Source organism: Hevea brasiliensis, chromosome 6 (genome assembly GCF_030052815.1).
Source record: "Hevea brasiliensis isolate MT/VB/25A 57/8 chromosome 6, ASM3005281v1, whole genome shotgun sequence".
Lineage (NCBI taxonomy): Eukaryota > Viridiplantae > Streptophyta > Magnoliopsida > Malpighiales > Euphorbiaceae > Hevea > Hevea brasiliensis.
In genome coordinates this window covers 38,921,018-38,933,962 of record NC_079498.1, presented here as the reverse complement: position 1 = coordinate 38,933,962, position 12,945 = coordinate 38,921,018, and the positions used below count along the sequence as shown (strand labels likewise).

General features: G+C 29.9%; 1 protein-coding gene across 1 annotated transcript; it reads right to left on the bottom strand.

The window, feature by feature from the left end:
- Window positions 1–4,152: 4,152 nt before the first annotated feature.
- LOC110638450 (B3 domain-containing protein At2g33720-like) lies at window positions 4,153–4,974 on the bottom strand. The gene has a single exon (XM_021789013.2). It carries the CDS (start codon window positions 4,972–4,974, stop codon window positions 4,153–4,155), a length of 822 nt encoding a protein of 273 aa, XP_021644705.2.
- Window positions 4,975–12,945: the final 7,971 nt, after the last annotated feature.

Genomic DNA, 12,945 nt, shown 5'->3' with positions numbered 1-12,945 from the left:
TTTGAATATGGTGTTTTGTATTTTCAGATTTCTGGGACACCTAAAGAAAAATGTAAAGAACAAAGCAAAAGTTGAAGGTTCAATGTGTAATTCATTCTTAGTTGAAGCATCTAATTTTTGTACGCATTATTTTAAGCCTCATGTCATAATGCGGGATCGGCAAGTTCCCCGTAATGATGATGGTGGAGACAGTGATGAAATCAAAGGAAATTTATCAATATTCAAGTATCCTAGTCAATCGTATGGCAGAGCTAAAACAAGATGGTTAGGAGATGATGAATATAAGATTGCCCATATCTACGTCTTTCTAAATTGCCTTGAAATTGACGCATATATAAAGTAAGTTTATAAAAACCCTAAATATAGGTTAATTCTCTTAAAAGTCATCTGTGAATTTGCCTTTTCCACTGACAATCGACTAATTTATTTATGTGTAAGATGTACCATACTGAATTACAATAGACATCACGTAATATCAGTGATGCAAAAGCTAATGAATTAATAGAACAAAGATTTTCAGATTGGTTCAACTCTTATGTAAGTCTATATTCATATAAACCATTCCATCGTCTAAATGTAATTAGTAACATTATTTGTGATTCATATCGTTTAATACAAATAATTTTAAATCCTATTTAATATATTTAACAAGTATTTTTGTTTATTTTAACTTATATCTATATATGTTATAAATACATTATAAATATAAATATAAATATAAATTTAATCATGCATTTTTAAATAATTCATATTAATATTATAATTAGTACTGTCAACTCTTAAGTAATCAAATTGTTTTTTTTTTCTTTTTCTTTTTGTATCTTCCTCTTATTTTTATTATTTTAAAATTTTAAAACATAACAACTTAACATTATTATTGAGAGGAGCAAAACTTTTCATATAAATATGTGTAAAAATATAATTAGGCTTTTTTATAACCTTATGGTCAAAATCAACAATTTAACTAAGATTTACTAATCAATTAAAAATAAAAAAAATATATATTCATGCATATAAGGATATTAATAAATTATAATTAATCTATATTTAGACTAAATAGATCCATAAAAATTAAAATCTTAGACAATCACATATAAAATATATTTTTTTATGTAAAAATGATATTAATAGTCCCAAATATTATAGGATGCATCAATATTAAATATGTTAAAAATGAAAATTAATCTATCTTACCCTATACAAATATTAGAATTCGTGAGGATAGTGGTTTCATTCGATAATGGCAATGATAATAAAATTCAAGTGATCACATTCACGTGCAATTACATTTATAGGAATGATATCTATGACATACAAAAACTTAAAAATTTAAAAACTTACAAATAGATTTTACCTGTTAAAGAAAAAAATACACAAAAATCGAGTGAAAAAAAGAAAAAAAATCATATTATAAATCAAAATTAATTAAACTTGAATCTTATTATACAAAAATATAGTGTGTAAATATAAAACTATCTGTTACTAATATTTTAAAAACGAATAGCTGCAAATTTATAACAATTATTTTTCATTGTATAAGATTATAATTTTATATCTATTGATATAAATATAAAATTTTATTTAATTAAATAGTTATTTTTAACAATAATTTTATAATTATGTTAATTAAATAGTTACTTTTTAATAGTGATTTTATAATTTAATATTATAAATTTGTAAATATTAACAAAAATTAAAAAAAATTAATATAAGATAGATACGGTGTATAATGTTGTTTATTGATTTTATTGTAATAAACTAAATAATTTTTAATGAATTAATAATACATATAGAATTAAAAATATAGAATTATAATAAGATTTTTAGTATAAGTATAATTACTATTAAAATAATATTAATATTTTAATTAATATTAATTATAGTAATATTTAAAAATTAAAATTATCTATAGATTTAGCAATGGATAAATTTATTGCTAAAAATTATTAGCGATAAATTTGTATTAAAAATATTTGGTGATGAATAACTTCTTGCTAAAAATTATAAATAATATATTCGTATGGAATAGCTTCTCACTAAAAATTATTAGCAATGACTTTATATAAAATCACTTGTCATTACTAAAAGTAGTAGCGAAATTTGTTATTAATTTATATTAGTAGCAACAAATTTATACAATTGACACCATAGATACTTTTTAATGGTATAAATAATATAAATCATGAAGAACATTATCGGCAATGCTAATATTTCCTCCTTTCATACATTTATCAATACTAGCCTTTGAAACACGTGCAATAACACAGTTATTTTATTATTTAAATATTGAATATTAATATAATTGTTTATATTGAAATGGTAATTTTAAGGTTAGTTTAATTCTATAAATAAAAATATATATTAATTTTGAAATTATTATATTTTGATTAGATTATATTTTTACAAAAATTTATATGTTATAATTAATTTAACTGTTAATATATAATAATAATAATTTAATTATTAACTTAAATGTAATAAAATAAAAATATAATAGAATAATAAGTTTTAAAAAAATATGAATAAGTAAAGATCTTTTAAAATTCAAAGTGAGAAATTAATTTTGCATGCAAATCGACTCATGGTATTAGGCCGGTTCAAATTCTATTCTCTTTTATTTTTTTTTTAAAAAATAAGTTTTTGGTTTGGTTATATTTTAATATTTGTTTAATAATTTAAAACTGGTGTTGATTTCTTTGTATAATGACATCAGATTAGCTAATTAGTTAACATAGAAGAATATTCTTTATAAAATTAGAAATTATAAGTAATTTTAAAATTACACCTAGTTTAGCGCATTAAGAGACCACTTTTATTTTCAATAAATTAGTACCATAAGATTTTATGATGTAACATATTATTCTTGCATTCGTTAGAAAAAATGTTGATATGTGGTAATTTCTTGTGTCAATTAGTATTAATATCTTGTAGTGATTTCTTATTTCAATTAGTATTAATATCTGGTCTGCATTCCTCTAATGGATGGAAGAAGAATCTAATGGCGTAAAATCTCAAGGTACTAATTTAATGAAAATGTTATCTTTTAAATGATAACAAGATACATTTTTTTATAATTGCTCTTATGTAAGTTAACAAAAATGGAATTATATCAAATAAAAGATTATAAATCCATGAGTAAATATGAGAAAAAGTGAGACTTATTAATATATCTCATTTAATTAACAGCTTTAAATCATGAATTTAATTTGGATTTGTTTTTTCTATATTCCCTCCTTATTTATTTTCTTTAAGATTATTGAGATTGATCAATAATAGGTGTGCTTCTTACGAAAACAATTATACGTGGAAGTGATTAATAGGATCTTTCTATTATTGCCAATTTTCCCAAGGTTAAGATACTAATTTTCCAGGACTATAGCTAAATATGAAATGAAATCAGGTGCTTGTAAATCCAACAATATTTACGTAAGTTAAGATAAATTTTCCTTTTCATGATTGCATGTACAATAGGTTTATTATAGTCATTAATTGTGATGAATCCCAATATAATCAAAGTTCAAAATCTATACGTTGTACATACGACAATTGTATTGAATAATTTCTTATTAGTTAGGACTCTCATTAAGAGTAACTATATTGGCATTATTGGTCGAAAAGGTAGTGCAGTCTGTTAACTATTATTTTTGGAGATTTTTAAAGTTTCGTTATTAAAGTTATTATTAAATTTTCGTTATAGTAAGGCCTTGTCAATCATTGAAAAGTTAGTTTATTTTCGATTCAAGACACAGATGAATTTCACCCATTTTGCATGTGAGTATCACTTATTTTACATGTAGGTCTTATCATGCATCATTGTATAATCGATAATAAACTAATCTAGATATGAATTTTTAATAAATAAATGTGCAGTGTAAAAAGAAATTAACCCACCATTGTGCAATCAGCCTTCTCATCTCCCTTAGCACCATATTTGGTGATATCGAAAATCTTAATAACAGAAGCATCAGTAACTTGAGAAATTTTAATAGTCACAAAAATAGAATAAAAATAAAATTTTCTTAACAAAGCTAACAAAAAATGAGAAATAGTTTTAGATACATATATAGATGTGAGATTCAAACAATACTATAATTGAAAAAAAAATGTAAATAAATGAAAAATTATAAGAAGAATAATCAGCCTCTGCTGCTGCTAAGCTCTTTCAAGCACAGAAAAATTGAATCTTGAATTTGATGGATCCCAATAAATCCCAATAAGATCTCCTTCAACTAAATTCCTTCTCTTCACAAATTGAATCATCCAGCCTTTGATGAAAACATAACTCTTCGATGAACGCCAGTGCTTCAAAACCATATGTTGTTCGGTATTAGTATCGCAATCCCATATAGGAACTGGAGCACCACCTTTTTCAATCTGCTCAACCGTTTCACCGCTCAATAATGGCAAAATATGATTTCTGACTGATAATGATGCCACCAAAAGTCTGCACAGGTTACCAAGATCACTACCAGTGAGCTTCTTCTTAATCTTCCATGGATCAGAAAGCATCAGTGTTGTCGGAACGTCATGCATCGGACTCTCTTTTCTCTCATCATCAGGGCTGGATGTTGTCTCCGCAATATTTTGAACCAATGATTTCGATTCTGAATCCGATGATTCTTTGGATACAACAGGTTCCTCTCTCGTTGCAGCAAAGGCAGTAAACCAAGATTCATCAATTAGTTTTAGCTCAGTTGAAACTTCATTTGCAAGTCGAGTTGAAACAACGATAGCATTGATCTCATTATCAGGAAAAGAATTGATTTCTTTGATTCTTGGCTTGTTGATCTTGCTTGGAACCCCGCAAGAAAGGGTCAACTCAGTCGAAACTCCACTATTCTTTTCACCGTCTGAGTTATGCTGGTACTTCCGCTTCTTTTCAGATGGCTCAGCTGCAAGAAATTGATCTTTCTTTGCTTCCTGAGTGGTGGAAGCATAGAAAGAACCAAAGGGTTTCAAATGCTGTTTCTCCATTCTTGAAATTGCTCTTACTTGTTTCTAATGGAAGGAGAGAGGTCAGGGATTAATGCACATATATATAGAATTGAAGGAAACTTTAACATTGAAGCAATAGGATTTAAGATCCTAGTTGGAAACTGATTCCTATGCTTGGGGCGGTGGTGAAGTGTTGCGGTTTCCTTTCCGGAGTTGGACATGAAAATTTGCTGACATTATTGGTTCTAAGAATTATAAATTAACAGGCTCTTGTTGGGCCAATTTAGCCGGACCTTTTTCTGACAGTGACTTGGGCCCACCTTGATGCTCTAATGTATATAATTTCTTTTTTCATTTTTAATTTTGTTATGACAAAAATTATATGTTAAATTATCAAAATTAGTTTTTTTAATTAGGATATATATTATATATAATCAATGATTCACCCGTGCATAATGAATCGAGTATGCTAATTAATATATATATATATATATTAAAAATATAAACATATTTATTATATATATAATAATTTTACTAATAAATAATTCTCAGAAGTATTTTTTTATTCCCCCATTATTTCTTTTTTGGGTCATTTCACCATCTATAAGCTTGAAAAAGTTTGGAATTTAAAAAATTTCATTTAAATCATGGCAATTTATGACTCATTAATTAATTTTATTGCATTTAAAATTCAATATTAGTTAATTAATTATAATTATTTTAAATATTTTATCAATCATTATTAATAGAACTGAAGTACTAAGAGTTACGAATTAAAATTCTTATAAATTAAGGATATGTTGAGAAAAATATATTTTTAAATATATTATTTAGATAATATTAAAAAATAATTTAAAATTAAATTTAATAAATTTTAGTTATAAAACATTAAATAACAAAATTATCTTTTTCAAATTAATTTTTTCAACAGATAAACTGATTTTTTTCTATTATTGAAAAGCAACTCTAACTCTTCAATTACAATATCAAACAGGCTCTAAAACACGAAAACATATCTGCTTATGATTTTTAATATCTTTGCCATTATACATTTTGTCATATATATATACATAAATGATCATTTTTATAATTTGTTTAATTATTCCACTGCCATCACAGTTATGTTTTTCATTATGAAAAATTTAAGGAAATGTATCAAGAAAACTTTTATAACTAAAATATAATAAGCTTATATAAAACGCAAGTGTTTTACAAATTATTTTTTAAATATAGTAAATTTTTTAAAAAATTATTATGTTTATTATTATAAAAAATTCTTATAAAAACATTTACTTTTCTAATTATATGAATAATATTTGTTTTGAAATATTTCTTTACACAGATAGAAAGAATTTAAAGTCCAAAATAAAATATTTATTTTCTCAAAAATAAATAATATTAACAAAAATGTTGGTAAAAATATTTTGGGTGAATGAAAATAATTTAGAACAATATCTAAATAATTTTAGACATTTTAAAATGATTTTTAATTTCCCTTTGATTTTTGGGCCCTTGGATGTGTTTTGGTGAATATATCAGCGGTTTGGCTGATAGAGGAGACAGGAATCAAACATATGGTGCCAGCGAAGTTTCCCCTATTTTATTACCAGTTGACGTATTTTACCTGTTTGAAAATTTCAATAATATTTTACAAATAAAATCTCATCAATTATTTTCATAACCATCTCATTCATATATCTCAATTTCATATTCATTTCCATGCATTATCTATATATTTCAAATCTGTCTTCGAATCCATACAATCTCATTCATGCTCAAATCACATAAGTAAACTTTTCAAATTTCTTTAATTTACATAATTTTATAATTTACATGATATATAAATTAATTATATATGAAAAAGCTAATTTATTAAATTACATTACATTTCTATTAATTACCTGCTCATAATCTACATTATAATACAATATCTAATATTTTATACTAAATACAAAATATGATCTATATAGGCCCTATCTACATGCATTGCTGAGGAGGTGACAACCTTGAATACTTCAGGCACTTCTGCAGATCTAGACTCCAAAAATCTTAGTCAAAGTACCTGCGCGAGGAAACAAATCCATCGCGCTAAGCATTGCTGCTTAGTGGTGCAATAATAGAACAAGAAAATAAAATATACAAATAAAGCACAGTGATAATGTACAATATACAGAATTAATAAAAATACTCAGTTTATATTCATATGGCAATAGAAGGTACATTTAAAATATTTAGTTAAGTTATACCTATTTTTGCAACTCTTTTATTATTTTACTTAACAATTTTTAATTACTAATAGTCTTAATTTATTTCAATAAATTACACTGCCCAAGTAACCTATGACAGGCTGACTAAACTGGATAACGGGTCGTTGGCACTGGACACCGCGGTGCCTCGGGCCGTCATACTATGGGACGCAAAACGTCAACCACGTATGCAGTCAATATGGCTAAAAAGCCATGATAACACATAATCGGGCATTAAGCCATGAGTGCGGGCATAAAGCCATGAATGCGGGCATAAAGCCATGAATACAGGCATAAAGCCTTTCGCAGTACTGCTAAAACAATACCCTATTGGCATGCCAAACTATCCAATCTGACACACATGTCTAGGCAATACAAGGGCACATAATATCATTAAATATTAATATATTGTGTTTTATGACATTATTATTTCATTATAAATTTCAATTATACTTCATACATTCATTTGATCATTTATATGATCACAATTCACATCAATTATCTTTTTATATCATTGTACTCAAAATACTTCTCCTCTCTACAATAATGAGAACTAATGTCTCATTCATACATTAATATGGTTCATTTATTCATTCATTATGTTATTCATATTGATCACAATTCTAAACAAAGGTTCACATGTACCATTGTATTCAAAATATTTTTCTTTTCTCATTTATACATTCAAGAATCTATTTATGTAATTACAAATTTTATATTTCAAGTTTTAGTGTCACTATTCACTTCATTAGTCAACAAAAATGTTGACTTTTGGATAGAAAATAGGTGCATTGGTTTTAACACTCCCATTGTACCACATTTTGCATTTAAAACTTGTTGGCATTAAGCATTAATACCATTTCTAAGCTTAAACCAAGGGAAGAAGAATTTTCAGTTTTTGTAGCCCAACTTTACTGTTCCATTGGGCACTGTTGCAGTGGGAATTTGAGGAAATGGAAAACATGAAAGTTGTTCCTTATTTTGTCTAGTTGAATTTCCTTTTTTGAATCACTCCATTTGGAGTTTTGTAGCTCCAGATATGGTCCAAAAACCACAACTGGCCGGATTGGAAAAACTGCAGAATTACCAAATCTATAGTACCATGAACAGTGACTGTGACTGCCATTTGGGTTAGGTTCTGGTCATAATTTCGAGTAGGTTTCCTCATGAAAGTTGTTTGTCTATGTCTTAACTTGTTGCTGTAAAAATTTCAGGTCAATTGACCAAATCTACAGTGAATTATGGCCAAATGAACTGTTCATTTGGTCATTCTGCAGAATTGGCTTACAGGGTACCCGGATTGGGGCTAACTTTTAGTCCTCTTGCTTTGGTCTTTTGGGCATGGTTTCTTCAGAAAAAATGTGCCATTATAAGTCTAGTTTCATGTCCAATTGGCCAAACACCAATTGGACCAACACAGCCAAAGATATGGCTGTCTAAGTGAAATTGGAATCACACCTCATTCTTTCTTGTCATTAGGCAGCCTACACATTTCACTTTGCCATGCATTAGTTCACTTCAAATTATGATTAACTTGCCTCAAATGGTCACTAATTAATCATTAGAATGTCCATTAATCATTTCATAAGCCAAGTCCAATTTTTCACTCCCAAAACCCTAATTTTCCCTTTCAATTCACCCATACACCTAGTTAAGCACTTTCATTCATTATATATGTGTATATACACCTTAAACATAATCTCTAATTCATTATAAGTCCATTAAAACCATAAAAAACACTCCATCATTGTTCCTTCCTTAGGGCTGCCGAAATTCATGGTAGGCATACACACAAATTTGGTTCATTTAATTCACAAATTCATGTTGATTTCTAGTCCCTAACATGGAAAATAAGGGTTTTAAGTAGATAGGTGCACTAACCTCTCTTGAGAGCTTTTCAAGAGCTCAATTCTTCACTTTCTTCTCTTCTTCTTACTATCAATCTTCTTCTCAAGGTGAAATAATTAATTTTTGTACTTAGAGGGTAGGGAAATATGGTGGAAATGATGGAAATCTAAAGCTTGAAAAAGCTTTAATGGTGGGTGGCTATGGGAATGGGTTTCGGCTGATTTTGGGGAAGAAGAAGGCTGCTGCTTTCTTTAATTTTTTGGCCATATTTATCTCTTTTTATTTGTTAATTGAATGTTTGTTTAAATGTGATTGGTGGTAGCTTTTTAAATGACATCATCATATGTCATAATTTGCTTTTTATTTCATTTTTCTTTTCTTTTCATCACTACTCATTTTCAATTTAATTTTTAGTAATGTTTATTCATATTTTATATCATAATAATTATTTACTTAACTGGACAAGTCGGCCAAAAATCGTCTCTGAAGGCGAAATGACCAAAATGCCCTCCGTTTGGCTTAACGGGTCAAAATTGTCTATACCGATGGAAAAATTTTTCTAAATATTTTCTTGGCATTCTAATGCCATAGGAACCTCAATGACCCTTCTCTGGAGTCCCAAAAATTATTTTATGAATTTTTCCCAGGGTCTAGGGCTCCTCGTTACGAGAACCGCAACTTCCCTCTAGTTACCCATCGCTTGGGCACCGGCTCATTTAACTTGGTTGTATTTTATTTCTAAAATTTTTACTAAATTTTTCTTATTAATAGTTGAGTTAATTATGGTTCTTTACTTTAGTTTAAATATTTTTGCGGACGTTCTAGCTGTCCGGACCGTCACCGGTCACCGGAACAGTAGAATGTACGGAGTTGCTACCGGGAGGGTCTAGGGCTCCTCGTTGCGAGAACCGCAACTTCCCTCTGGTTACCCATCGCTTGGGCACCGGCTCATTTAACTTGGTTGTATTTTATTTCTAAAATTTTTACTAAATTTTTCTTATTAATAGTTGAGTTAATTATGGTTCTTTACTTTAGTTTAAATATTTTTCCGGACGTTCTAGCTGTCCGGACCGTCACCAGTCACCGGAACAGTTGAATGTACGGAGTTGCTACCGGGAGGGTGTTACAAAACCAAGTTGAGCAAGAGTGGAACTAAATTTGGTAAACCAGGCCCTGGGAGCTTGTTTTAATCCATATAAGGCTCGCCAAAGTTTGCAAACCTTATGAGGAGAATGATAACCAGGAGGAGGATGCATATAAACCTCTTCTGTTAAATCACCATGAAGAAAAGCATTTTAGACATCCATCTGGAAAAGTTTCCATTTACGAACTGCAGCAATGGCTAAGAGACTGCGAATAGATATTAATCGGGCCACTAGAGCAAAAATTTCTTCATAGTCGATAACATACTCTTGAGTGTACCCTTTGGCTACTAAGTGAGCTTTGTAGTGTTCAATAGTTCCATCAGAATGGGTCTTGATTTTGTAAATCCATTTGCAACCAATAGGGGTCTTGTTTGGTGGAAGATCAACTAAATCCTAAGTATGAGTTCTCTCTAAAGCCTGAAGTTCGTCAGTCATAGCTTACTGCCAAAGAGGGTCAGTACTCTCATGAAGGGTTGCAATAGTAGAGTAACAGTGAAAATAAGAAAGATAATGAGGAGTTTCTCTTACACGGGTAGAACAACGAAGAGTAGTGCTAGGAGGAGATGCAGGCGCAGATACTAGATCAATAATTGGTGCAGATTCAACAGGGGCAGGTGTAGTTGGGCTAATATTGAGCACATCACAATCACCTGGATCAGGACTTGGAAATAGCTCTTTGGAGGAGTCAGAGAAAAATAGAGAGTCAGTATTGACAGAGTGATGAAATTTGGAAAGAGAAGAGAACATAGTATTGTCCCAAAAGGTAATATGACGAGAGACACGTAACTTATTAGAAACAGGATCCCAACAATGATACCCTTTGTGTTCAATGCCATAACCAAGAAAATAACATAGACGAGCACGGGTTTCTAATTTGGTATGCTCATGAGGTTGTAAAAGAACAAAAGAAACACATCCAAAAGGTTTAAGGATGGAATAGTCAGGAGGTTGTCCAAACAACTTTTCAAAAGGAGATAAATTATAAAGAACCAAGGTAGGAAGATGGTTAATAATATAAACAGCATGAAGAGCTACTTCTCCCCAAAATTTTTTTGGACATGAGGCAGAAAGAAGAAGAGTACGTACAGAATCAAGAATATGGCGATGCTTGCGTTCGGCTCGCCCATTCTGTTGAGAGGTGTGAGGATAAGAACGTTGAACAATAGTGCCTTGTTGACTAACAAATTGAAGTAAAGAAGAATCCCGATATTCCATGGCATTGTTTGATCAGAGAATTTTAATGTCATAAGAGAACTGAGTTTTAATCATTTTTGCAAATGTGATGTAAATTTGTGATAACTCAGATCGATGTTTCAAAAAATATATCCAAGTAAATCAAGAATAATCATCAATAAATATCACAAAACAACGAAAACCATTTATTGAAGAAATAGGAGAAGGACCCCAAATGTCAGAATGAATTAAACGAAAAGGAGTGTCTGAAGTAGTATTATTATGAGAAGAAGATAATGCAGGTTGTTTTGCAAGCTGACAATTTAAACAATTAAATGACTCAAACTTAGTAGATCCTAATAATCCACGAGAAATTAAAGGTTGAATTTTACTGGCATAAGCATGGCCAAGAGGAAGATGCCATTGGTGAATGGAGGAATTAGGGATTGTAGCTGCAGACACAAATCTCTGAGGAAGATGTAAAGATGCAAGCTCAAATAATCGACCCACTTTGCGACCCTCCCCAAGAATCTGTCCCGCTTGTGGATCCTGTACCTGGACACCATGGGAAGAAAAAATAACATTTAGTCCTTTTTCACACAACTGACCAACATAAATAAGATTGAGTGCTAAATTAGGGATATAATAGGTGTCAGGGAGATGAAAATTTGAGGTAGACACATGACCAGTATGTGTGATGTTCATTTTAGTACCATTTGCAGTATGGATTGGTGGTAAGGAAGATACAGGTTTTGCAGAAGACAAGAATTTAAGATTAGTGGTCATATGATTACAACATGCAAAGTCAAAAAGCCAATAATAATTACCTGGAGTGGCAGACATGGCAACAGGAGAATTAGAAGAGATAACCTATTTGAATAGTGCCTCAAGATCACTCATGGTGATGGCAGTAGAACCCTCAGTAGCAGTAATAGCAATGATAGAGGAAGATCTAGGCTTTGAGACATTTTTGAATTTAGAATGCCCTCCTTTTGGTCTTGGAGGGCGTGTGGGAAAATATTCAAGAATATGACCGTAACCATGACAATATCTACATTCTATAGTAGGAAAATATGCAAAAGCATGACCAATTTGATTACAATTCTTACAGAGTTGATTGCTAGATTTCTGATGTGAGGATCGAGTAGTTGCAAGAGCAGTTTCAAATTGAGGAATTTTATCCAAAGTGAGACGAGTCTCTTCAAAAATAATCTCTTGAATAGCAGTATCCAATGATGGGAGTTGATTTCAATGTAGCAGGGACGCTCGAACGGCCTCGTATTCTGATCAAAGAGCCATTAGAACTTAAATGAGATGAAGATGATCTTCATTGATTTTGGCCTGAGATATTTCATTCCAAATGGGTTGGACCTGGGCAAGAAAATCATTCATAGATTGACCTACTTCTTGTTTCAGATTATGAAGAATAGTCCACAACTGATAATAGTGGGCAAGTCCAGTGGTCTGATATCGATTAGCCAAAATATCCCAGATTTCTTTTACAGATTTATAATTAGCAAATTGGATGTGGATGGACGAGACAGAGGTATTGCGAAACCAGGTGATGATCTGATGATTTTTACTATCCCAATCCTCAA